The sequence below is a fragment of the Erigeron canadensis genome, chromosome 3 (genome assembly GCF_010389155.1).
Source record: "Erigeron canadensis isolate Cc75 chromosome 3, C_canadensis_v1, whole genome shotgun sequence".
Classification (NCBI taxonomy): Eukaryota; Viridiplantae; Streptophyta; class Magnoliopsida; order Asterales; family Asteraceae; genus Erigeron; species Erigeron canadensis.
Window position 1 is genome coordinate 26,930,104 of NC_057763.1, and position 27,604 is coordinate 26,957,707.

Consider the following 27,604-nt stretch of genomic DNA (forward strand, 5'->3'; position numbering starts at 1 on the left):
TGAAGATCTTAAATAGGAAGATATAAGCCTATTGGAAGATCATGCTCCAACAAGGTGGAGGCAAAAGAATTTTGGCAGTTAAGAATCTTAATGAAGACGATACCATCAATAAGTGGGGACAGGTTGTTTTTGCGAGATATGTATAGTCTTCTGAGGTATTGTAGAGTTTGGTATTTCCATAAGTGAAATTAGAGTTTGTTGTTTGGAGTACCCGTAACTAATGAGGCACATAAAATCCAAAAACTTTCAACCAATAGTTTCACTGACGCAAATACCAAAACCTTACAACACCTCACAAGACTATACATATCTAGCAAAAACAACCACCTCCACTAGTTGGTGGTATCATGTTCATTAAATTTCTTGACTGCCAAAAATCTTTCTGCATCCATGAACCTTGTTAGAGCATGATCTTCCAATAGACTTATATCTTCCTCTTCAAAAAATTATTACCTGGGCAATACTGATGTGTCTACTCCAGTCGAAATAGTGCTCCCAGGTTGTATAAGGGGTGTGATGTTTCCCCGTAGAAAAATATTGTTCAACCAACGTTGCTTTGATAAACCTTGTTCATTGCCTTACTCACCCATAAATTTCTGGCCTCTTCGGAAATGAAGAAATAAAACATTTCTAAATTCTTCTTTATCGTTCGCGAGTCGCTGAGTCCTTTGGTCAAGTTGTTGAAACATGAATTAACTTTTTCGATCATTGAATTTGAAATAACATGTTTAAAGTAGGTTGTTAGTGAAATCACAATGACAAATCAAGCTTAATTGCTCGAACAAATAAAAGTTTTTACTACTTGTATATATCTTTTGTTTTGATATGTTTAAAGTTAAATTACAAAGGGATAAAAAAAAAAAAAAAAGATTTATTAGTAGTTGGTTGTTAAGTCGAGTATATTTCCAGAGATTATTAGCACGTTTTATTTTAGGAAGAATTGAGTCTTTATTAACCCGTTTTGTTGGTGTAAGTTACACATGAAAACTGGTTCTTTAGGTAGTGTTTTATTTAGTGGGTCACGTGTCTTGAATTTTTTGGCTACATATACTAGCCATTAGTTTATGAACGAAGGCACAACTAATTTTATTTCTGCAAACAAAAGCTAGCTTACTTAACTTCTTTATCATCTTTCTTGTAACACATTCAGTAAATAGAAAAACACGAAAGGGGCTTGATATCCAACATGGCAACATTTGTGACATTGGTGTTGAACGGGAGTCGAGAAAATAAAAAATAGTAGCCAAACTAGTGAGAAGCTAAATATATTCAAATACCATGTGTCGAAAATATGTACTCGACTCCACTTGACTATAATGTTCTGTTGTATTTGAGCTGTGTCGGTTTGTATGAATTTTACGAGTTTCTGTTGTCGAGTTCTCGTATGTAGTTCTTTGAGGTATCAATATAAGACCAGATACTTGTTCAAAATTTTAAATTATGGTGTCAAATTTGTTTAGTTTTTAGTCTATTTGATGCCTAATTATAGACTCTGCTTGTTTATTTTATTTATTGCTCAAAAGCTCAAAATCGAGTCCATAATGCATATCATTTGCAAGATGTACAGACTACAGAAGACTATGGATTCCTTTTCTTTCCACTCATTAGATTGAGCATATCATTTCCCAATAGTTAAACAAACTCCATATTGACAACCACTTTGACAAATCTTCTTTGTTTCCAAATTTACTATTACATACCTTTAATTTCGTCAAAGCTTCTTGAAGTTATATTTGATCTTAACTCTTGTACGAGCATGAATTCTTATGAGTTTATTATGAGATATAATATAATAAGTTAAGAAATATTGTAATTATTCATAACGGAATGTGGAAAGTTTGATCAGTTAAATTCAAGTATAAGTATTGATTTGCTTCTGTATAACCCCTTGGGATAGTAAATGTGGCCTTTTTTTTAAAAAAAAAAAAAATAATAATCATTAGGGAAAAATTATTTACTTAAAAAAACCGACCACAGTGGGAGTCGAACCCACGACCTTCTGATCCGAAGTCAGACGCGCTAATCCACTGCGCTATGCGGTCCACTTTGTTATTAGTTCATACAGAAATTATATAGAGAGTGCTTGTTTAAAAAAAAAAAAAAAAAACTGAAACAACCAACAAAGTTGCAAACAATCTTATAATACAGGAAAAGGTGTTTCAAATGGATGGAATGCAAAATGATTAACTTTGTTTTTGGCTATTAATTTGCTAGGAATGCGAACAAGTAATGTATTCCATACTTTCTACTACTTTCGGTTTTCCGCACATTGTAACAAAGTGGAGCTTGAACATGGAACATTTTGGTTAGGGGGTTTAGGTCGATAACCATCAGGCCAAGGCCGTTTGGTTCACTCAACAGATATCAAATTTAAAGGCAGGACACAAAACAAGCCAAACAGGAAAACACAACCAAAAGGCAGGTTGGGAGCGTAAATAACTAAATACCATGCAACTGAACAGACTATGATTTTACATACGATTTAAAAAAAAAACATTGAGTAACATCAGAAACAATACCCATTGTAGAAATAGTCAAATAACCATACATTGGGGTTTTAATCCCCAATAAATCAGAATTCAGAGACTTCGTGTGACTTTTCCTTTGTAAAGCTATTGCATCTTGATAACAAAACAATCTCCGCATTTCTCTAAATTAAGGTATCTTTCCTCTACATCCCATTAAAAGAAGGAAAAAATTTAACAAGCTTCCCCTATTCCTCAAGAGTTACATACATTAACTGCTACCCAACATTGTGAATCGCCCGTTTTAAATTCTTGTATCAATACATGACGGAAGGCTTCAAACTTTAGTATGGTAATAAAGTACAAAAAGTCCAGGAATCCGCTGCGAGTGTTCTTCCTACAAAAGGGTTCTAGTCGCATTTGATGTTTCGGTAGATCCTTCTTACAAAAAGGTTAGAGCCCAAATGACCAACCGCTCCTGAAAATATGAAAGAGTCCCAATTATTAGATATGCAGCGGCAGAAATTTCAACGCGTTAACACAGTGAAAGAGGGTTGTAATCTATCTCTCACTGGTCAAATTCAAGAGTGTAGCCGATGAAAAAACCAGTCAAGCATGTCAAAAGCTGTTCAAAGTCTACCTTTGAAGCATGCAGCCTCCTAAATCATTTTACTATAACTAATTTACCTTTTACTGAAATAAAAATAATGATTTGTAACCAAAGTTTCCATATCCACACTTGCTATAACAACAAAAAACCTGGACATAGGTTTCGGTAAGCTCACCCCTGACTCGCATAAAAAAAAAAAACTATTTTGACCAGTCACCCAACCCTTCAGTTTTGCCACCTCTGTAATGACGAAATTCACATCAAGTATTACGATTTCATAAGTTGTATATATAAAGAATAGGATTCTATAACTATCATTGGAGGGAGTACACAAACAAAAAACTAAGTATGATAAAGAGATAAAACTCACCACAGAGAATTCCTAAGCCAAGGCAGAACATGGCTGTATATCCAAAGTAAAAGCTGGTTTGGAAAAACCCAGACATTTTAGTCTTTACGTAGTAGTAATATATTGAATACAAATACACATAAATAGCTGTAGAGGCTGCAGAGAAGAATGAAGTCCATTGCCAGTAGTAATTCTCCGCGTTTAGTAAAAAGTATGTTCCCACGATTGTAACGCAAACAGTAACAATGACGAGAATGATAAAAACAAGTAGCATAAAGCCATAGACGTAGTACACCTGTAAAAGAAAATGAAAAGGAAACAAAGAATTGGAAGAGATTTTACAGCTCGGATTTGAGGTGAAACATCAAAGATTAATAACGGTAGATAAAATGGGTCAACCGGGTAGATAAAAGTGAAAACTTAATCTTCAAACTTCGTTACTCATTTCATAGAATACAATAGTTGTGATCATATTTGACACACTAAAATTAAGATTTCTGAGGAAAAGGTGTTCCAAGTCAACCCATTATGATGTGTTTTGGTTAATACAAAAAACACACTGGTTTTAACCCGGTTTCATTTAGACCAGTTACCCAAATCCACCCATTTTCCCATCTCTAGAGACCATATATGATATATCAATACAACTGTATAGTGTATCAAACTTGACCACACACACCCAATAGGAACCGTGTTGTATTAACACTCAACCTGATAGTGCATACATGGGTAGATAACTAGATATGATGTATACAGATTAGAGGGTACCTTGTAATTCCAAAAGGACGTGAATACAAAGTACATCTCAATAAAGATACTACCAAAAGGTAGCAGTCCTCCCATTATCGATACTACCGACGGAGTGAGATACCATTTCTTTTCAGGAATTGGGCGAGGAATGGTCTTCACACGACATGGGTTGTTTGGAGCACCACTCCAGTTCCTTCCCACAACCGTACCAAAAAGAGAAAGAGGGGCAGAGATACAACCCCATATAAGAAAAAGAACCACCATTGTGCCAAATGGAATGGCAGCTAGAGACCCATAAAATATAGCAACTGTATTTAGAACAAAACCAATCCCAAAGCATAAAAATGGGAAAAGCGAAGCTGTCAAGATCATCGACTTTATCCAATTTTTCCCTGTTCAATAACACAAAGTTTTAACATTACTATAAAAGTTTGCCTGGGGGTAGATAGACAATGCCATGATATGAGGTACATACCACCATTGCGCGAATACATCCCACCACTCACATAGCCAGAAACAAAAGAGGTAAGAGCATAGCAGACTATAAATGTTGTGACGATAGCTCCTCTCCTGAACATAAGTTAATACTAGAAATTACAGCTCAACAACTTTCTACAAAAACATAACATCAACAGAGGCATCATATAATAAACATTTAATGATTTTTTTCACATTTTTATATAAAATTTTTAAGATGAATGCAAAATATATAATCACCATCTTTCAATGAATAATTTAAAACTGGACCCTAGGATAAACAAGAGTATCACAATTTGCCACAGAAGGGCTGCAGTAGGTCAGAGTGGATCACTGTGAGACCTAAGTGTTTCATGGCTAGAGGTGGTTGAAACGAGCACTTTCGTTGTGGATCATAATAAGCTGAACCATGACATGTCAAAATTTTCTGGGCCAACGTTATCGCATCTTACAAATAACTAATGCACTAAATACTATCAAGATAGTATCTTGGTTATATACATCGATTTAGGAGATTTAACACATTTGAGCAATACTTTGGACGAACCTAAACCAATTGCCAAATTCAATTATAGCCAAATTTTAAATTGACCCATCCAACCCGATGGAGTCGAAATGTAATCCAAACCAACCCATTTTGAATAAATGGACCAAAACTGCCTCTTCTGGTGGTAGCAGATGCCTAACTGCAATATATAGCATACTTACGATTTGTTGACATGTATATTTCACTTTTTTAAAGCGAATCTTATCACGTACCCGACATACAACATTCCAACAATTGCAAGCAAGATGACAAGAAGTATCAATACTGCCATTTGGGCACCTGTACCAACAACAGCCGACAACAAAACCATATTGCGAGGGGGGCGGAAAACATCCCCATGAACAAGTTTCCAACCAGATTCTTCACTTACATCTCTCTCCTGAAAAACAAAAAAAAATCAAGAACTGGTGCATATCGATCACTAACACGTGGAAACTATGACCACCCAATGTCTTACCAAAGTTTCAAGATCATCATCTTCCCGTGCATACTTGGCATAGTCATTTCTGAGAGTGCGCATGAGTATCATTGAAACCAGTCCAGTAAGAAAGATAACCATCATAAATGAATTGAATATGGAGAACCAATGTATCTGCATGACAACATAGTGACTTAAAACCTTGTAATGAATGTATCATCAAATCGCAGGTAGTGAAAAATACAATTGCAAGTTTGAAAAGAAGTTAAGGCTGCAAGAAAAGGAGAAAAAAGTTCACCTGATGCTCAAAAAAATGGTAATCCAGGTAAACATCAAAACGGCGACCAAATGTGATGTTAGTTTCACTCCACTTGACTGAATATGTCATGTCTAACTTTTTCCCAACTTCCAAAGGTTTTGGGTTCTCTTGGGTAAGATTAACATGTATGATCTACAGGAGGAACAAACCATGAGTCTAAAAGCATGGTGACAATAGGATCCATCATTAATACTGATCAAATGAAGAAAGTCAGAGTGTCAGACCTTATCTTTGTTGTATTTTATAGTAATGTTTTTATGTGTGAACAGCATATGCTTGTTATCACTATTCCTATCAGAATTTAGCTCACCAACAAAACCTATAAGACCAGTAAAAACGCCAAATAAAAAAATTTGTTTGAAAGATACTAATGACTAATATAGATAGAGTTTGATGAATACATACCCCACAGTGGTAGATCATCTGGATCCGCATTCAGCACATCAACGATAAGAAAAATGAGATCAGGAGTGCAGATTACAAAATAAATATTTGCAACAAGATTGTTATTTAAGCATATGAAGGCATAAAAGTCAGTAATTACTATAGTTTAAAAAATTAGATTTCAAGATTGTGGTCAACATTTTAGGATTTATAGCTAAACATTTTGGTCATTTAGCCATCCCTTTTGTGGGTCCCATTTAAACGGTCAAAAAGAAAATGAAGTGACCAAAGCTCCTATTTATTTGTGTGATGCAATGAAGATAGGACTCAGATATGGAAAACCCAAAATGCAGGAATACATTACAAACCAGCAGAATATAAATACAACAGAGACTGCCTGGTAATGCATATAACCACATCTCGAAAACACAAAGAATTGCATACCCATGAAAAATTCGAACCAATAGTTATTCTCAATAGCTTGTTTAAACTGCAGGACCTTTGGTTCATCTAGTACGAGCTCACAAATAGTATCCTTTTCCACATTCTCTGCCAAAGAATATATACGTCATGTAAGCATTAATATGTCACTACAACAATTTCAACAAGAATGACACAAGAATTGAGCATATCTGCATACTTTGAAACTTGACATCGATTTGACTATCAATTAGCTCATTTCCACCCAATACTTCACCCAGACCACCCCATTTGTGCCCAGCATGACCAGGTGGGCGACAAAATGGAAGGACATAATAATTATATGTTTCCTGTGGGTTATTATAAGGCCCAACTTTATTCACCCAAAGGTCAACCACATCATCTGCTTGGTACTGCAAAATAAACAGCACGGATTCAAAATAGAAGCTAACCAGTTTGACAAGAATGAAAAGAACATATAGTCGAGGATAAGATTCCTTCAAATTAGTTACATTACATATAAATCCAAATCCAAGAGTAAATAACTACATACACGGTCATATACACACGTGAGCTTATGTAGATACATATACATTGTATGTATATCAACTAGCTAACCAAGGACAAATACCTTGGCCAAGAGAACCCCTGAAAAGCCAAGAGAACCCAGAAAAAAATAACTTTTACCAAGGTGTCAACTGTCAAATAAGTAAGCAACAAACTCATTAAAAAATGTAACGAGTCTTTGCCTGGCAAAATTAGCTTGTAGTTGGAGCTTTTGTTTATGGCCTGTACATGAAGCATTTGTTTGTACCAAGTACCAACATGTTCAAAAAAGTGATTGGAGGTTGAGTTGAAAACACAAAATAACAAACAAATATAACCCAATATGTGAAATGCGAATAAAGAAGGGGATTTAGGTTATTTATATTTTACATTAGCTCGAGCTCTTCTCTAGAAACTACTTCAACTAGCTTATGGTTTATGAATTTACTAGCTTATGATTTAGTAGCATAAGACTACAGTTTGGTAGCTTACTTTCTCAATAAGACAATAATCTCTTTAAAGTTTTGTAAACCAAGAAAGCTCGGGAATTTGAGCTTTAAAAAATACATTACGAAAATCTCTAGTAAGCTCCAATAAGCTATGCGCCAAATACCCTCTAACCGAAGAAAGGGTAGCCGGGTGGGTAGAGCTATGAACTATCAAGGCTAATTCTATAGCTTCACAAGTCTAAGTTTTTACTTCTTTCCAGTCAAACGAATCAAGCATTCGAGCCTATAGGATTTTAAATACCAGACGATTTTATTATACTTTACAGTCAACATACATGAAAATACAATGCAGTCAGGATACGATCACCGCGGTTTCACAAAGTAAGCTCGAGTCCCCATATGATTATATAAAGCATATATTTGAGTTACAAATATCTTCATGTATTTCATTTTTCATAAAATCATAATAAAATCCTACTACATTCTTGCATTATGGCATTATTTGTGTGTGTGTGTGTGTGTGTATATATATATATAACATACACAGTAAACCCTGACACTATAATCAAGACCTAAACTTTATCAGTAAAATTGCTCAAAAACTAAAAAAAAAATAATCCCAAAAGTGTAAATATAGATTAAATTGTTTAAAAAATACTGCAAGTAATTTAGAAGTCAAAATTGGGGTTGAGGTGTTACATAACCTTATGATCATAATCTGAAGCGAACGCCGGCGAGGAAATGAAAAGGAGCAAGGTGGTGACAGCGACGGAGAGAGTGGCGGAGGAACACATCGGAGCGCCGGCGATTGGATTTTGGATCTAACGGCAATGATTGTTTAGAAAAATAGTATGGTGTGATTTTATTTTATTTTATTTTTCTGACTTTCGAAATAAAACACGCACTAGTAGTGTATAAATTTCTTTTTTAATGAGACTGTGAGACTAATTTTTCTGTGCGTGTAAAAAATATTTAAAATATTATAAAGTTAATTTTTCTGGCTTTTATAGAAACAAACTTTGTACTGAAATCTCCATACTCAATTTTATAAAATAAACTATTTTTAAATTGATAAAATAACTATCATGTTTATTCTTTTTAGTTTTAGCTTAAAAAAACTTCTTTTTTACTCTAATTGCATTGGCAATTTTAGTTAACATAAGTAACTAACATTCTACCCGCGCAATGCGGTGGTTATGGTGATAGCGGCGGTGTGGTGGTGGCGGCGGCAGTTGGCAGTGGTGGTGGTGTGACGTTATTGTTATAAAAATAATCAATGCAAAAGGGTAGTGTAATATTTTAGGAATTGATGGTCAATTTCATTAAGGGTATTATAGTTATATTAAGTGAAGATATCTAATTCAATGAACAAAAAAGAGAGAATTAATTACTCGTAATTCATTAAGGGTAGAATGACCATTTTGCATAGATACATTTTTATAATAAAGACTGTTGGAAATTGTTAGGAGGAAGAGTATAATAATTTTTATAAAGTAATATAGATATATGCGTTTGTAAGACATAGAGAAAAAATTGCATAACAAGAAAGTAAGAAATGAGAATTCAAAGAATGGATAATCAACTAATCTATTATAAATTTGAATTCCATAACCATAATCATAATGGAGACTTGTAAAGTTTTGTACGAGAAAAACAAAATAGCTTAGATTTTTAAAAAGAATGATGAAAGAATATATGTTCATATTGTAGTCCTAATTTAAATTTGAATCTTTTAAGTTTAAAACTAATAAAAACCTAATAATAATATTTCTAATATAATAGCATTAAACTGGGAGCCCTAACTATCAACCTTATTTAAACAAATCACCTACTTTATTACTCGTATTTACTATAATAACTATATAAAGCATGTCTAATACGTGCTTTTAAAAGATTAAGATCCTTTAATGAGTGTTTATTTGTATTCTTACATTTACATTAAATAAACACAGATGAAACAAACATGAACCCAAATTTATGTTTCTTAATTAAGAAAATTGGATTGTTCATGTTCGTTGAGTTAAACAAACTAACATGAAAATTTTAATTTTAATATTCCGTCCGTTTTGTTTGACGCCCTAAATTAACAAAATTAACGAAAAACTGGACACTGTATTAATGAACACCTTGTCCTAAAATTATATCGGATACTTATCATGACTTGCTCGTAAAAATTTTATGCCGGTAATATCTGTTTGTTTGCTTATTTAGAGAAAATTACACTTTTAGTACCTTAAATTGGCAGCTTTTGCACTTTTAGTCTCCAACTCAAAAAATTGCAGTTTTCAAATCTAAAGTTTTGTGTTTTTTTTCAGTTTTGGTACCACTTACATACGACGTTAATTTTCGTTAACACCCTCACGTGAGGGGTATTTTTGTTTTTTGACCCCCCTCTTTTTAAGAAAATTACACTTTTGATACCTCAAATTGTTAATTTTTCCACTTTTGGCACCTCAAGTAGACAACATGTTTTTATTATACTCTCCAATTTTCATCTCACACATTAACATCTATCAAACAACACACACTCAAAAATCAACACACATTGCGATCATCCATATATCCATGTATACCTATATCTCTATACCATACCAAATCCAATACATAAACATGCGTAAACAAATTCAAATCTCTTATATGAATCCTACACCACCAGAAAGGGTTACCGACTATCTCCTTCCCCACCAGGCACCACGACCTCCACCTTAGCTAGATATTCCGATCTAATCGCGTCCGTAACAAATATATTCATCTGTAACTGATTCCGTTTAGATCTCGTTTGTACCAGATTCCAATCAAATTTCGTTTGTAACATATTCCGATCGAAGAATAGGGTAATTTAAGGGTGAAAGTGTTTTCAATAATATAAAGAAAAGAGATCGATGGTGGGTGCGTATTCCGACGACATGAGTTTTTTCCGGCCATCGATCCACCAATGCATTCAGTTCCTCCACCATCACCCGTAATTACACCAACAACATATAATATTTAAAGAATTGATACACACAATTGGGTGTTTTTTTAAGAGCCGTAAAAAAAAAAATCACGTGTGTTGATTTTTGAGTGTGTGTTGTTTGATAGATGCTAATATGTGAGATGAAAATTGGAGAGTGTAATAAAAATATGTTTGTCAAAAGTGAAAAAATTGACAACTTGAGGTATCAAAAGTGTAATTTTCTCAAAAAGAAGGGACAAAAGACTAAAATACCCCTCACGTGTTTGTCACATGAGGGCGTTAATGGCAAAAATTAACGCCGTATGAACGTGGTATCAAAATTGAAAAAAACACAAAACTTTAGGTATGAAAACTGCAATTTTTTTAGTTAGAGACTAAAAGTGCAAAAGTTGTCAACTTGAGGTACTAAAAGTATAATTTTCTCATTTATTTAAATGGAAAGAAATTCTTTTAAGTTATTTCTCTAACTTAACTCAAATTGTTTTTGAATCTTGTCCCTTAATTTTTAATGAAGGGTAAAGAACAAGTCTATGTTAAAGTAACTGGAATCCTCTCCCTTGAGTGCTTTCATATCACCAGCGACCAAAACCTTAAAAGTCAATCACCGACACCAACATATACATATACGTCATGCATACAAACTTGTACTATAATCCCAATATTTTACTTACAACCCTTGTAGAACAACAATCTTCCGATTCAATCCCTTCTTGTTTTTGTCTTCTTCCCTATCCCTTGTTTCACCATTTCCAGGAAACTTCAAAATATCTATATCTATATCTATCTATTTTTAGATATACCCATAATAATGTCATTTTCTCTCTCTCCATCTGAAAAGTGATAAATCCATAAACAAACACAATTTCTGATTGCATATTTTCTCACATTCAAAGATTCCCCTTTTTTTTGCATGTTTCTTTCATAATTCATAATAATAAAAATAACTTTTTAATTATTTTCTTTCAGTAATTTTCATTTCAATAAAGTTTCCATTTTATAACAATTAAACAAAAACCCATATAAGATTTTTAATCAATTTCTGAAATTTATCACAATCTCATCACCAAATTGGATTTCTTGAATAAGTTGGGGTTTCTTGTTTTCATGGTGAAAATTATAATATCAACAATGAATTGAACCTGAAAATTCGTGTAATTGTTTCTTAATTTATTATCTAAAAAACCCATATTCCCATTTTGAAGAAATTTGAGGTAATTTTTTATATATAAGTTTTTTTGGTACATAATTATTTGTATTTATAAGAAGATATTGTTTTTTTTTTAATATGTATTTGTTTTATTTTTGGTTAGAAAATGGAAAAGTATGAGCTTGTGAAGGATATAGGATCTGGGAATTTTGGTGTTGCAAGGTTGATGAGGAACAAAGTTACAAAAGAACTTGTTGCTATGAAATATATAGAAAGAGGGCATAAGGTATATATATAATATTATTATAATAAATTAATTTATCTTTGTGTTATTGGTAGGATTTTGCATGATGGAATTGTTTTAACATACTTTATGATTGTTAGTTGGAATTTGGTTGTTGATTATATATATGGCCCACTTATGATGATTTCTTTATCTATATATAAAAGTGAGTTTGTGTTTTACTAATTTGGATGTATTGATGACACATAGGCTGAATTTTGAAGCTGCTATATGTTCTTTTGTTTTGTCGTTGTAGATTGATGAGAATGTTGCTCGAGAAATTATTAATCACAGATATCTTCGACACCCTAATATTATTCGGTTTAAAGAGGTAAGCAGCCTTTTTTTGCTTATTGCGGTTGATATTTGAGTATTCTTACCTCACAATACAAGTACTTCTATGGTCCCATGGGAAATACAAAGTTTTATAATAAATGATATAGTCTACGTGTGGCAATTTTGACCCTGTTACTGTTGGGTGGGTCGATTTGGGTTATGTTGTGTTTCCTAACAGGAATTTACTTGAAGAGAGTTGATCAAATGGGTTGAAAGTTACCAAAAGTGTATTTTTAGTGTATAAACCTCTTAATTCATTTATCTGAGATATGATGTTTATCAAAATAGTATAATTATTGTAATCATATTTGACACGCGAGTTATTTATCAAAGTTTTAATTTGGGAGCAAACGTGCCCAGGTCAAGTCAATCAACCTGTTTTAACCTGCGCTAAAAGTTACATGTTTGACGCAGTTAAACGACCTGCCTACCAGCCTATTTTCCCTTATCCTATATAATGGTAACTTTGGATTATGAACTTATAATCATGCTGATGCTCATAGGTGGTGCTGACTCCCACCCACCTTGCTATTGTCATGGAGTATGCTGCGGGAGGTGAACTTTTTGATAGGATTTGCAATGCTGGAAGATTTAGCGAAGACGAGGTTTGTTTCAATGGCACAAATCCCTTAAGATATACAGTCAAAATATTAAAAGTTAGCTTATAATGTTCATATATCTTGATGCTATCTGTCAAAAATTACAGGCTAGATACTTCTTCCAACAGCTTATATCAGGAGTTCACTACTGCCATTTCATGGTAAGCAGCTTTATCAATGATGAACTCTCAAAATAAATGTTGAAGGTTAATACTATGTATCAACGTTCTGCAGCAAATATGCCATAGAGATTTGAAGCTCGAGAACACTCTATTAGATGGAAGCCCTGCACCGCGCCTGAAAATCTGTGATTTTGGCTACTCAAAGGTGTTCTATTATCTATTGAATTTGAGGCGAACTTGTAAATATATGTATCCAGATGCTAATAGTGTGACGTTTTTCAGTCATCTCTGCTTCACTCGAGACCCAAATCCACAGTTGGAACTCCTGCATACATTGCCCCGGAGGTTCTTTCTCGTAGAGAGTATGATGGCAAGGTAAAAGTTATAAGCTGTCATATAGAATGAAAACATTGTTTGAATTTTGAGATGAAATATGGTTCTTCTTTGTACATTTCAATATTTAAAATTCCGGTGTTTATTTACAACTTGAAGTCTCAATCATCCGCTTTTCTTGTTTGAGAAAAGTGATTTAGATTAGCTGCTAATATTCAAAGAACCATTTTCAAATATAAGAATTCTGCAAGTTAATCGGAATTTTTCCTTATTTTAAACACCAAAAACTTTAAGCAGCTTAAACACGTCTAAACATTATTTTCATCAAATATTTCTTTTAGGCCATGGCTTACTTTGTTGATGTAATTTCTTATTCTCATTACAAAGATTGGTTTGAATTCTGTATGCTTATTTTCTACATGTATCAATAAGGCTTTGCAGTATTTTGATTTTTGTTTATCCTCAGTTGGCTGATGTGTGGTCTTGTGGAGTGACACTTTATGTTATGCTCGTGGGAGCATACCCTTTTGAAGACCAAGAAGATCCTAAAAATTTTAGGAAGACTATCCAAGTAAGTTAAAAAAAATTCTTTCTGATTAATTATTACTGTAACTTTTCTTATGTATGATGACGTTGTCTTTTGATTTTTGTTTTGGCAGCGAATTATGGCTGTGCAATATAAGATCCCCGACTATGTTCACATTTCTCAAGAGTGCAAACATCTTCTTTCTCGGATATTCGTCGCCAGTGCTTCCAGGGTACGTATATACCGATACATCTATACCGAACTCGTTATATATATTTAATAACTCCAAGTTGTTTTAGCTTCTTAAAACATGAAGTCTTTGATTGAGGATTTGATCAATGATTTAGTGCATTGTCCAATGTCCACTTCTCATTTCTTAGTTACGGAACTTGCAAAATAAAAGTCAACATGTCAAATGGCTTTACTTTGTTCACACTTAAAGTCAGAGTTGAAACATTATGCAATATGCCAAGTTGTTCCCTGTTTATATAACAAACTATTAATCTTTGTTTAATGTGTGACTTAAGTGAACTTCTTTGACTATCATGACTTCATGAGTTTTTTTTTTGTCTTCTGTTTGCAACGTTTATCTGTATGTGGGCCCCATCTTTATGTCTCTTTGCTGCATCTCCTTAAATTAGGTGTACAATATCAAATAGTAAACAGACAAAATGAATTAGGACACTCATTTGGTATATTTTATTCTAGTTTATATGAATTTCCAATACTTGATTTTATTTATGTTAGAGGTGTCAAAATAGGCGGACAGGTTGAGTTCCTTGTTAAAAACGAGTAAGTTATAGTAGTTGGCGTTGTTTTGGTAGGTCTAACTCATGAACTTTTTGTCATTTTGGAACCATATTTAGTAATTTTTATAGGTTTTTAGTCTATTAAATAAGATTTCAAATATATATGTTTTGACGAGTTATTATACTATGAACTTAATAGTGTGTCAAAGTTTCTGTTGGCTTAAATACACCTTTGTCGACTTTGACCTCTCGACCCATCTGATCTGTTTTTTTTAAGTTAATATTTTTGAAAAATTTAGGGTTACCCGTTATAGATAAATTTGACCCAAATCGACCCAATTACATATCAATGGGTCAAAATTTGCCACCTTTAGTTAAAATATTAGATGTTCAGCATTGATTTACTCCGGTGGTTAACTTCTCAATACAACTCCATATCTTTGTATCGCTGCATTTTACTGCCAGATCTTTTAGTTGACTAGCATTTGCTAACTTTGCCTTCTTGTGTGTTTTGACTTTTGATAACACAAAGTGCGTAAAATTTGACTTATTACTGTTCCCTTTTGCATAGAGGATTAGCCTAAAAGACATCAAAAGCCACTCATGGTTCCTGAAGAATCTGCCAAGGGAATTGACCGAAGCTGCTCAAGCCGTGTACTACAGGAAGGAAAACCCGACATTTTCACCACAAAGTGTAGAGGAAATCATGAAAATTGTTGAAGAAGCAAGGTCCCCTCCTGCAGCTTCTCGTTCTATTGGAGGGTTCGGGTGGGGCGAGGAAGAAGAAGACGATGACGACAAAGAAGCCGGTGAGAATGACGCCGAGGATGATGAAGATGAATATGACAAAAGGGTCAAAGAAGCTCATCAAAGTGGAGAAGTATGTCTCACCTGAAAAGTTATCTATGTTTTAAGTTTGTAAAAAGAGTCAGGGAGCTTAATAAGCAAAGTATGTAAATCTCTACGACATCTTGCCGTGTGAGAATATTTAGGTGTGTTGATGACTTGATGCTGTTGTATACTGATATCTGGTTTGAGTCATTGAATTTTTGTGTTTTATGGAAGCCAGAAATGCCGGTCCTTGGGGTAAATTTGGTATTGTTGAAAGACCTTAGTATTACTAATCGATAAAAATGTTTGATCTCGTTTTAAGGCTGCTATATGTGACTTCTATTGCATATAACATGGTCATGATATGGTTCGTGTTTCTTTGATTCTTGGCTTCTAGCATTAGTTAAATTTACAACTGAATTTTCAAGCTCTTTGTAATTTGTACCGACTCTGTATGCTGTCTCTTAGGCAGGGCAAAAATTTAGATATCTTTTTACAATCAAGAAAAGAAAACATCTACAAACAGCAGAAAGGTGTCAATGTTGTTAATCCTAGTTCTTGAGATGCAGACAGGGGCAGGCGGGTACCTTTTCTTACTACTTGAAACCAAGGAACACTATCCGCAATGCGGATACGTGAAATAGGGGTGTTCATTGGTTCGGTTTTTGGTTATTCGGCTTATTTGGTTCGGGTTTTTCGGGTTTTTTATTTTTAATTTTCAAAACTGAAACCAAACCAAAACCTAATTCAAAATATAAAAAACCAAACCAAAAACCAAATTACAATTCGGTTCGGTTTCGGTTTAAAACCGAGAAAACCAAATATGAAAAACACAAATTCACCATTTTTTTGTGTCTAAATTGTGTTCAACTAAGATAGGTTCCTAATTTCAATTTTCACCAGAGTAGTAAATTTAGAGTGTAAACACAATATGGATAAATAATTAACATAGTCATCGGCAAAGAAACTAGTTTTAGAAAGTAATGAAACAACTAAACTCTTGTTTGTCATCATTATTAAAAATTATTCATCAAGTTCTTCATTGTTTGTCACTTGAATTTTTATAATTTCGAGAAAAGCTAATTTAATAAATAAATAGACTTAAAAAGTAAAAAATACATTAATAATTACCCATAAAAAAGATATGTGTTAAATATTTTTAAAAATACATAATAATAATATTAATTATTCGGTTTTTTCGGTTTAACCAAATTCATTATCATGTATCCATAACCAAACCATAAACCAATTATATAATTCAGTTTCGGTTACAAACCAAACCCAAAACCAAATTTAAAAACGGTTTGGATTTTTTCGGTTTTTTAAACGGTTCGGTTTACAGTTTAACCGGTTAAAAACCAAACCGCGAATACCCCTAACGTGAAAACTTACTTGCGGTTTGGATAACGGGTAATCATTTTGTTACTATAAAAGTTCAAGTCATCTCTAAGTAGTCAATGTTAGCTACTCAATTTCCTAGTCGGTTTCCTAGTCGGTTTAGATTGTTACCTGCTTAATTTCTCATAACTAATATTAGCTGTGTTTATATTTTGTTTATAATCAAAACATACTTATATCTGATTTTGAATTTTCAAGATTGTATATCTATGTAATATAATAAGTTTCTAAGTACAAGTTCTCTATTATAATCCTTAGAGTATTCACAGTTCCAGGACTCATCCTTGAACTAGTCCCTGTTAGCACCACATCAACCCAAAGACTAACCAAAGACTAATTCCCCAAAACACTCACAATGTCAGGATTAGTTTAGGACTCACCATTTATTTAATTTTACTTTTTCATACCAATATTCTATCATCTATTTAATTATACACTTTAACACTTTAACTTATACAACTTCAATTTTTTTAATAAAAACACGCTTAAAGATTTCATTAAATAAGAAAACGTAGGCTAGTGTTGATCCTATTGTGTTATGATTATTATGTGATATTAATAGTTATGAAATGATTTTGTTAATAATATAAAAAATCAGCAAATGTTTTCAAATGCTTGTTATCTTACTTAGCTTTGAAAGCTAACACTTGCTCTTTTGAAAAACATTGTTCCCTCAGGTTAAGCAGGTTTGAGCTAGTGAAAGACTTAGCTTGGTGAGGCGGGTAGTTGCTATAAAGAAGACGTTTAGTTTTCCCGCTTAAACATTCATGTTTAGCCATAATGATGTTGGGCTACTTTTATCAAGACTTATGTAATATTTATGTTGGCATTCATGTTGGTACAAAATCTAGATTATCTCATACTATTTTGATGATATGAACATAATAACACCACTTTTTATAATTAAACTATCCGCTGAGGATTAGTTATGTTTTAATGGTTCTATTTCCGCATTTATAAACGCCGTTAAGCAAAAGTTTTTGAAAATTCAGGTTTTAAAATGACGGGTGTTACAAATCGCTGATATACAAGGGGGATCCTGGATATAAGTGACATCATTAGCCTTACATAACACAACGCACGCGTTTTGGGTGCATTGGCTATGGATGAGAGGAGAACTCCATAGTTAAGTGTGCTCGGGCGGCAACAATGCCAAATGGGTGACCCTTTTGGGAAGTTTGCCCGAGCAACAAGAAACAAGACCGTTAGCCTGTGGGCAAAGCGGACAATATTGTGTTGTGGTAAGAGAGTGTTACAAGTGGTATCAGAGCGAGATTTGTCGGAAGTGTATGACGCACTTACATACCAAAATGCCCCTAATGAAAAGAGTTCTCAAAAGTCCTTTCTCAATATAACCTTTCCTAGGAAAATGTTCAAGCGAGAAACATTTGAAATGGAAGAACCATGAGAACCTTTTAATTATAACTTGGTGATGTCCTTCACTGATTACCTCAGGGTTGGACACCCGGACTTTTGTCCAAGAGGTCACAGGTTCGATACTCTCGGCCTATGATTGCCCGCCAGGATTTTGTCCTGGCTTTCGTGGAGCTTTTACCGGGTGGGCCGGGGGGGGGGGGGGGGGATCAGGTAGGTCCACGGTATCCAGTCCGGATACCCGTGATCCGGCCCTTGCTGTTCTAAAAAAAAAATTAAAAATAAAAATATTATAACTTGGTGCTCATATGTGAATAGTATATGTGAACAAATTCATGCACATATGAACATGTCAAGTTATCACTAATAGTATCTATGTTCATATATGAATATTTCTCAAATAAACTTTAAATATATATATATACATATATATATAGGGGTGAGATATTTTGAGACCTCCTCTTATTTTAGGACCAACTAGGACCATTGATTTTTGTACACCATCATCATTTACTACGATATACAAGACTTTTTTGTAAAAACACTAAGACTTTCCAGCGACGGACCCACAGAAAAATCATGTGTAAGTAACTTACACACACTTACACACACATGTGTAAGTTACTTACACATGATTTTTCTGTGGGTCCGTCGCTGGAAAGTCTTAGTGTTTTTACAAAAAAGTCTTGTATATCGTAGTAGATGATGGTGGTGGTATGTAAGTTACGAAAATCAATGGTCCTTTTTTAGTTGGTCTCAAATTATCTTTCCCATATATATATATAATTTGTTAAGTGGGTTAAGAAATTAGATGTCATATTTCATACTAAAATATGCTTTAAAGTTAAACAGTGAAGTATAATGATTTATTTAAGAAGATTTGAGTAAACATTAGACTATTGGACAAACTATAAACTTTTGACGTATACATATTGGTGTTCGGCATTATTAATAATGTCTTAATAATTAATTTATAAGTGGGGATTATATATGTAGGATTGTAGGTAATTATACTGGATAAATCAAGTTATATAACAAGGAGTCAAGGTGAGTTCAAGTTATTTATAAATTGGGATACATATTATTACGGTTTTTTTCATGCATTTATTTTATTAGAGTTATATTTATTTATGCATCATTAGATTTGAGTTATTTTATAATACATTTGTGTGGATTTTGTTGGGACGCCGACTTATTACAGATATACATGTTATTACCGATATAAGTGTTTACTCACTAAATTATTCGGTAACATACAACTAGAGTACAGTTCCACATGATATATTTTCTACAGTATGAGCTCTTTATGTTGTTTACAGTATATTATTTGATAATATTATTGTATATTATGAACTTTTGAACTCACTAGGCCATTTTCCGTTTATTAGTAAATAAACATGTATCTCAGGATCTGATTAGTAGGTACTTCAAAGGGAAAGAGAAAGTGTAAAGTTCTACGAGATAGCTATCATGTTACTAAGTTATGCGTAAAATAAGTTAAGGTTATACTTAAGTTATCATAAAAAGGCTGTAAGACTTCCGCTCTTCTGTATTGTATGACTTAAGTACAAGACCTTATTGTGTACTAATATGGAATTAACAGTGTCTTGAAATAACATGTGTGATAAGACCGCGGTCAGACAAGTCTGACCGACCGACTTGAAAACAATGTTTTTCACCAATCTTCATCTTCTTGACCACCACTACTAGCCATTGTGTCCTCACCATTTTCATTAGTCATCGGCCAAAAAATCACTACCCAAAAAATGTCAAGTTTGTTGCGACCCTCATTAACGATACCAAAAGTCACAACCATAACAATGAAGACCATTTGTGGGACATGTATCAAAAAAGTAACCTAAACAATCAAGCTACATGAAATGTCACATTGACAAAATTATGAAGACCCGTCAAACTATATCTTATTTGCCTTAGTTTTTATATATAATTTTTCGATTGTTATGAAACTAATGTTACTCATAACAAAAAATCAATTTACTAAAACATAAGGAAAGTGTTAAATGTGGGTTACACTTATAAAAAAATTACTTTTTTTTTATAAAAAAGTTCACTATTGAATTTTATATTCTATGTTAACTTTATAACTATTGAATGAAAATGAAATAAAAAGGTTTCTCAATATTAAAATATCGAATTTTACAAACTTTCATGGTATAATTGAGTATTCTTCCAAAGGGTCTAAAAATACAAAATACTTAGAAGGGTGGAATATGACATATCCTATATTCATACGGACACAATTAGGGCACAAAATATCTTCATCCCCAAGCTAAAACCCTGCAACATAACAATTATTATATCCCTTTTCTACAAACACTCGAATCACATTCAGTTTCACTTCATATTATTATTATAATTATATCTATACTTTTTATTATATTTTGTAGATATAAACTTTCATCAATGGCTACACGAAAGCTTGTTCGAGATATTTTTCTTTCTAATAGATTACCTATATATCGCCATCTTTTAGGTTACAAACAGGTATATATATATATATATTTTATCGATTAATTATGTTTTAATTGTGTTGAATTTGATAAATTTGATTGCTTTTTGTAATGGGTTTAGGGTTTAACAGCAGCTCCGAGATTAAGGCTACTTGGTAATGGGAATTCAACGTATCGTGAATTCAGTGTTTTTAATAAGATTAAAGAAGAATATAAAAGGTAGTTTTTTTATTTTTTATTTTATATATTTGAATCTACTATATGTATATGCATATGTATAGAATGAATGGTTTGTTCAAGAAACTATATCTGCGAGAACTTTTATATCATGAGTTGTATGTGTACATAAGATTGGTTATACTGAAATAAGTAAGAAAAAAACGAGAGGGCAAACGGGTTGAGGCGTGTTTTGTTGTACCGGTGTGGATCAGATTCTATACAAGTGATGCATACCTGCTCGTAAGAACTGTTTTATATGAACTAGTCTCTAGATATAAGTGACATGAATTCCTAAAAGGAAAAAGGAGCGCCTTTAATAGTATACGACATTACGACTTTGGGAATGGTGGTTTGAAAGGGAATTTAATTAGTAGAAGTGAGAAATATCGATATGGTAGAATCTGTTTGAATGTGATAAAGTCCCGTGCTTTTTATGTGATATGAATACTATATTGTCTTATATAAACAAATACGACTTTGGGAATGATTTTTTTTTCCTGATAAAATCTCGTGTTATGTGATATGAATACTATTTTGTTTCGTGACAAAAATTGGTAACGAAGCTAAAATGAAAACGAAGACAGATAAATGTTACTTTTGGCTGGTATAAATTCCTGGCATTGTGTTTCTGACCTAGAAATGGTAATTGGAAAGTATTCCTCCATAGTGATAATTTACTGTCCTTCAGAAATCAGGATTTTCAACAAACCGTGAAAGAATTTAAGGAAAAGACCGAAGAGCTAAAAGGGGCGACAGAAGATCTAAAAGTTAGGTAATTTGTACCACAAAGCCCTTTTAAAGTTTTAAAGTTTTGCTTTAGTAGTTGCTTATAGGCTGAGACATACCGTTGTATGTCAAAGCTGGGCAGACACTTCTATTGAAGGCCCTGAGATGGTGAACTGGCGAATGCAGAACGAAGCAGACAACTGAGCAGCTTTACAAGCATGTGGATGGTGCATGGACTGAAGCTGAAGCTACAGCGAAGAAGGTTACTTTCTAATATATATTTGGATAATCTTTCTATATCATTCTAGTTCTTTCAAGTTGAAATAGTGACCGACTATTTTCAAGAAAATTAACTATACCAGGTATGTGGAAATCGTAATAGATGGAATTATTATATTGTATACCACCACACACCAAACCCCCAATAGTGATGAAAAGTGAGGCCCGTTATTGGGATATTTGCTCTGTTCTGGATCATAAACTCTATCGAAATTTGAGAACGAAGCACAAAATGTCAACTATAAAGTTAGCATATATAAATGAAGAAAGATAGCACAAATAATTTTATTTGTTGCTGTTACTTCCGATAATGAGGTATTTGCTCTGTTCTGGATCATAAACTCTTTATCGAAATTGGAGAACGAAGCACAAAATGTCAACTATAAAGTTAGCATATTTAAATGAAGAAAGTTAGCACAAATATATTATATTTGTAGCTGATACTTCCTCTCTCCACCCCTCCCAAGATGTGTACCCTTTCTACACCACATTGTAATTATAACTAGGATGCTGCTATTTAAAATATCATATGTTATGACATTATGATCTGAAGCTGAGTAATATAGAAATTGTGACATATTATTGCAGGTATCCGAGAATCTTAAGGAAACGGTTTCTGCCGCTACAGAGGAGGTTTGTGGAGCTATATATTCTTTACATTGAATGACTATGTTAGAAGTGGTAAAATAAGTGAGGATTTGGCAATGGGTCAAAATCAACACCTTATGGGCCAGGGCCGGATTTTAAACCTGGTTTTCTTTGCCTTTGTTTTATAAAACTTAATGTGTTTAATATGATAATTGTTGAGAAAACTATATTTTTAAACACATATGATTTAAATATCGAAAAGGACAAGCTAGGAGTTTTCCATGTATATTCAATATGTGTTGGGTTTGTTTTCATGTTCCCAGTTATGTTAGTTAATTGAAAGATACCCATCAAACCCGTTAAAACAATGTATATCTTTAACAGACCCGTTTACCAATTAATGAGTTGAAATTCCCATCTTTAACTTTAATGCCGCCATAAGTTATTTGAGAACGAGCATATAAACCTGTTCCATCTTGTTATAGATGAAAGAAACCTTAGGAATGGGGAAGCAGGAATCCTCGGAATCGTCCAGCTTTTCAGCTGACAATGCATCTGCAGAAAAAGATGGTAAGACTGATAAGCAGTCGGCAGATGGAGAAGATACGAAACAACAGTCTGGATCTGATCATGCAGCAGAAACAATTTTTGGCAAGGTCCGGTCTGGTGTTTCTTCTTCCTTTCAAAAGGCTAAGGATGCAAAGGTCATTGACCTAGCCAAGAAGGGTTATGACATCGTGAAGGAGGAGCTGAGTACTAGCCCAAGTAAGAGGAAAAGGGCCATGGCTGCTTATGCTGCTGCCGCACAAGCTAATGTTGAAAGAAGTACTAGAACAGATGTCACCGTTGTACCTGTAAAACAGTCACGATTTAGCAAGAAGTGGGAGGAGTTTAAGTTAAAAGTAAGAATTCACATTTTTTTGAGTTTTGAATTATAGCTGTGTGCTCGAAATCTGTGTTTTGGAACTGATTATCTAATGACAAGTTTTTAGTTTTTAGGATGAAACAAGTTCTGCTTTTGATTTTCTAATCATAGGGTGTTTTAATGTCCAGTTTTGGATTATCTGTTTTATATGAACTACTGCAGAACTGACTATCTATCTGTTAAATGAAGTTTGGCTATATTCCGTTTGAGTATATTTCTAAAATCTCTCATTTATTAACAATACGTGTCTCCTTTTCTAAAATCGATGTCTTTTATATTTTCATACATCAATGTCTGATTATCTGAGTTATATAACCCTTAGTGTGAAATGCTCTCAGCTGATATAGTTTGTCTTATTATCTAGATGCAAGGACATCCAGTCTTCAAGCGAGTCAGTGGCTTTAGTGAACCTGTCGTGACAAAGAGCCAGGAGGTACAATCACTGTCAGTTTTGCTAATCATCTCTTCTTTGTTTATCATGATTTATGACAAATCATGGTAGTTGGTGCAATTTGCTTGTTTAATTGGGTTGTGTAGTTAATCTACGTTCACAGTGGTATTATTTTTCTCAGTATACAGCTCTGCGGATGGCTATTGTTTCTTTGTGTTTTCGGTAGTTCATTCCTGATATTTTTTGATGATGTGATTCTCAGATTGCAGAAGATATACGGGAAAAATGGGAGACTAGTGATCATCCAGTAGTTCACAAAATTCAGGAGTATGCTGCTAATTTATATAGCTTTCACATTATAAAGCTTGTATTTTATGATTCCAAGGTAATGATTTATTGATATGGATGTTTTTTGTGCATCAGTATCACTGAAAGTGTTTCTAGAGAGACAGATGCAGCAACATCATTCAAGGAGATTCGGCGGCGTGACCCGTATGTTGATGAATTTTGGTTTCCTTATTTGTTGTTTTCGTAGAATTTGATGACCCCCTAACCAGCAAGTTTTTAATTTGGCCCTGTTCAGGTACTTCTCTTTACCTGACTTTGTATCTGATATCCAAGAAATCGTGAAACCAGTTCTCGTAGCTTACATTAAAGTAAGTTTGAAGTCTTATTAAATGGTGGAGAGGTTATCCTACATTACCTTGGATTTTTATGTTAACTGCCAAGTATCTTTTTTCCCATAGTAAAGTAAATGTTTCAATTCGATCTGTATGCTGTCTGATATTTGCCATTATTGTGTTTCTGATCTTAAATGTGACTGTTTGTAGGGAGAAATTGAAGTACTGGAGAAATATTGTACCAATGAAATAGTTGAGCGGTGTAAAGCCGAGCATAAGCATTGTGAGGCGGCAGGAACTTTTTATGATAACAAGGTTAGTTAACTTAACAAAACTAATTAAGAAGCTTTATAAACTGAAGCAATCTGAACTTGTTGAACAACATTTTGCTAATTGTTTTGCTTGACAGATACTGCATATATCTGATGTTGATATAAGAGAGACAAAAATGATGGGTGACAGTCCATTAATTATTGTTGGGGTATATACCTTTTAGTCCTAAAGCTAATATCCCCCTTCCTAACACCCAAAAAGTTATACTGAATCTATTTAATTTTGCTTGTGCAGTTCAATACACAGCAGGTCTTTTGTGTGCGGGATAAGCTTGGTGAAATAACAGATGGAGGCCAGGTAATTTGCTTCATGTTACTTGTTGTGCACATACATTTACACTTGCACATGTTCATCTTGAATGATAATGTATAGCAATGAATTCCAATATCATTTTAACTCTTGTACTCGAAACTGATACTAAGAAGTCTGATCCTATGTTGATAAAATGTATGGCTTGACATTTCTAAAATCATATCCAGAAAAAGATAATCTCGTTGTGGACTTCATTCTATGTTCAAAGTTTTGTTGAACGTTGAAAGATGCAACAAAAGACGGGGTTCTGTGATGCTGTTTTTTTGCTGTGCCACTATTTCTACTTACCTTTTCATGCATTAGTACTCTCTTGTCACTACAAAACATTGATTTATTTTTATCTGCAAGATTTTTTGGTTACTATTGGGTATATTAGAATTTAAATACTTCTCTTATTTTAGTAGACATACATCAATGATGCCTAGAGGCAGTAAAGAAGTGACAAAAATTGGAACTAATGAATAATTTTGTACTTAAGAGTTATGGGTTGAGAATTGATGTTTCAAACACCCTTTTCATAAATTTGGGCTTCTTGTTAATGACTAAGTATGGTCAATGATTTGGGTTTCCAGGATACCATTCACCATGTCTTCTATTTGTGGGCGATGCAACTTGTGGAGGCAGAAGAAGGTGCAGAAATACCACACATGCCTATGTGGAAGCTTAGAGATATGCAACAAGTTGGCATCCGGGCACTTATTTGATCATAATATTGTTCCCATGAGGTCGATTATAGTCGCATTAATCTTTTGGCTGCAGGGAAATTTTTGTTTTTTAGCTTTAGTTTACTTTTGTTATAAATTCCTATTTATCTAAGGAATGAGATTGACATGAGTTCCATTTTCTATTTTCTTACAAATTTTCTCATTGGAGTAGAGTTTACACATGAGCAGTTGCTCCATAAAATTGAGCAGCATAATAAGGTTTTGATGCTTGGAAGAGGCTAATTGGAGATGTAATTGTTATAGGTTTCTTTCCTATTTGGTGGATAGTTTTTTTTTTCCAGTTTTTTTGGAAGGCGTTGGATGCGTCTCATGTTTTTTGTTTTGAGGCATTACTGTACATCTATGCAATGATTAATGGGTAACTTATATTAATTTCTCATATTCCGCTCTATATTTGATCTATGAGTAAACTCACTCTAATCCAACCCATCCTCTGCGGGTGTTTCTAATTTGTTACCCATCTTTTCATTTTAAAACCCAATACATACTAGAATAGCTGGAGGAGGTAATTTTGTTCGGGATATTTGGATGGTGATCCTTTTATCTTTTGACTCACCTTCTGTTTACCACGGGCTAGGCAGCTAGGATAAAGTGGCCTTCTTGCTCTTTTTTTAAAACGTTATGGCCTGTTCTAAACATAGTCACTAAGAATCCAACTGAGGCAGATCAAAAAATAAAAATGGTACTATCGGTATGGAAAAACCAAATTATTTCTTTTGACCCAAATGACATACAATTCAGAATTCAGACTATAAGCAGTGAAGCATCCGACTATCCGAGGGGCCAGGACCACTTGTCATGTTCTATTAGACTAGTCGTACGTCCACGCAATGTATCGGCGATGGTGGTCGGCAGTTGTGTGGTGGCGGCGGTTTAGTGGCGTTGGTGGTGGTGATGGGTGTCGGCACTTGACGGTGGTGGTGAGTGGCGGTGATAGGTGTTTGGGGCGGCAATGTTGGTGAATACAAAGCCAATTGATGTTAAATATGATATAGTTATATAATAAATTATTTCATTAAGTGTATTATAAGTATATTAGGTTGAGAGATTTAAATGAGTGAACAAAGTATAGAGGTATTTTAGGTCGTTTTAAGTTTTAATTTGAGAAAAAAAGAGAGGAGTTGAAGCTTTTATATAGTGTTTTTAACTAAGATAATTAAAATGGATGGTCCAGATTGATCCATTTATCCTCTCTTGATTGCTTGTCCCTACTTTTACCCAACCAACCAACATCAAACTAAAGATGTTCTATTTTTTCCGGGTTATAAACTTTGTTCAAGTTCCCTATGCATATTTCCATAATTCTGTTCCAATAAGGTTCATGGCGTTCATCCACAATTGAAGTTTGCTACTTTTCACAGTTTACAGAAACAACATACGATAATTAATCTTTTCCAATGTAGAACCACGTATTTAAGTTCAAAGGAAAAAAAAAGTATATATTTTAAAACATCTTTAATGGTGAATTGTAATTAAGATGTATTAAAATGTATTAGATTGTTAAGATTTTTTAGTTAAAAGACATAATTAAATCATATATAAACTACATGGATGGTAACTGAAACATACTGGTTTGAACAAACCAAAATAGTTCTCAACGAAATGTGACAACCGTCAGAAATAAATA

The 27,604-nt window shown here is 33.6% G+C and overlaps 3 protein-coding genes and 1 non-coding gene across 4 annotated transcripts; 2 read left to right on the plus strand and 2 right to left on the minus strand.

Annotated features, from left to right (window-relative positions):
* Nucleotides 1-1,968: 1,968 nt before the first annotated feature.
* On the minus strand, nt 1,969-2,042 carry TRNAR-UCG. Its single transcript has one exon. It is a non-coding gene; the product is annotated as a tRNA-Arg (tRNA).
* A 580-nt stretch (nt 2,043-2,622) lies between these two features.
* On the minus strand, nt 2,623-8,610 carry LOC122592604 (transmembrane 9 superfamily member 1). The gene is made up of 12 exons (XM_043764879.1): nt 8,439-8,610; nt 6,960-7,152; nt 6,764-6,868; nt 6,341-6,358; nt 6,160-6,254; nt 5,915-6,067; nt 5,656-5,790; nt 5,411-5,577; nt 4,650-4,744; nt 4,193-4,566; nt 3,446-3,719; nt 2,623-2,943 (listed from the first exon to the last, which is right to left on the minus strand). The coding sequence occupies exons 1-12, from the start codon at nt 8,526-8,528 to the stop codon at nt 2,876-2,878; spliced, it is 1,767 nt and encodes a 588-aa protein (XP_043620814.1). The 5' UTR covers nt 8,529-8,610; the 3' UTR covers nt 2,623-2,875.
* A 3,066-nt stretch (nt 8,611-11,676) lies between these two features.
* Nucleotides 11,677-15,945, plus strand: LOC122592058 (serine/threonine-protein kinase SRK2A-like). Its single transcript, XM_043764269.1, has 10 exons — nt 11,677-11,901; nt 12,001-12,123; nt 12,377-12,451; nt 12,960-13,061; nt 13,163-13,216; nt 13,290-13,382; nt 13,460-13,552; nt 13,977-14,081; nt 14,170-14,268; nt 15,357-15,945. Exons 2-10 carry the CDS (start codon nt 12,004-12,006, stop codon nt 15,678-15,680), a joined length of 1,065 nt encoding a protein of 354 aa, XP_043620204.1. The 5' UTR covers nt 11,677-11,901; nt 12,001-12,003; the 3' UTR covers nt 15,681-15,945.
* A 4,761-nt stretch (nt 15,946-20,706) lies between these two features.
* Nucleotides 20,707-26,097, plus strand: LOC122592512 (mitochondrial import inner membrane translocase subunit TIM44-2-like). Its single transcript, XM_043764761.1, has 14 exons — nt 20,707-20,893; nt 20,981-21,078; nt 21,767-21,850; nt 21,991-22,066; nt 22,672-22,716; nt 23,157-23,573; nt 23,961-24,029; nt 24,250-24,314; nt 24,411-24,479; nt 24,571-24,643; nt 24,818-24,922; nt 25,017-25,088; nt 25,175-25,237; nt 25,825-26,097. Exons 1-14 carry the CDS (start codon nt 20,813-20,815, stop codon nt 25,954-25,956), a joined length of 1,449 nt encoding a protein of 482 aa, XP_043620696.1. The 5' UTR covers nt 20,707-20,812; the 3' UTR covers nt 25,957-26,097.
* Nucleotides 26,098-27,604: the final 1,507 nt, after the last annotated feature.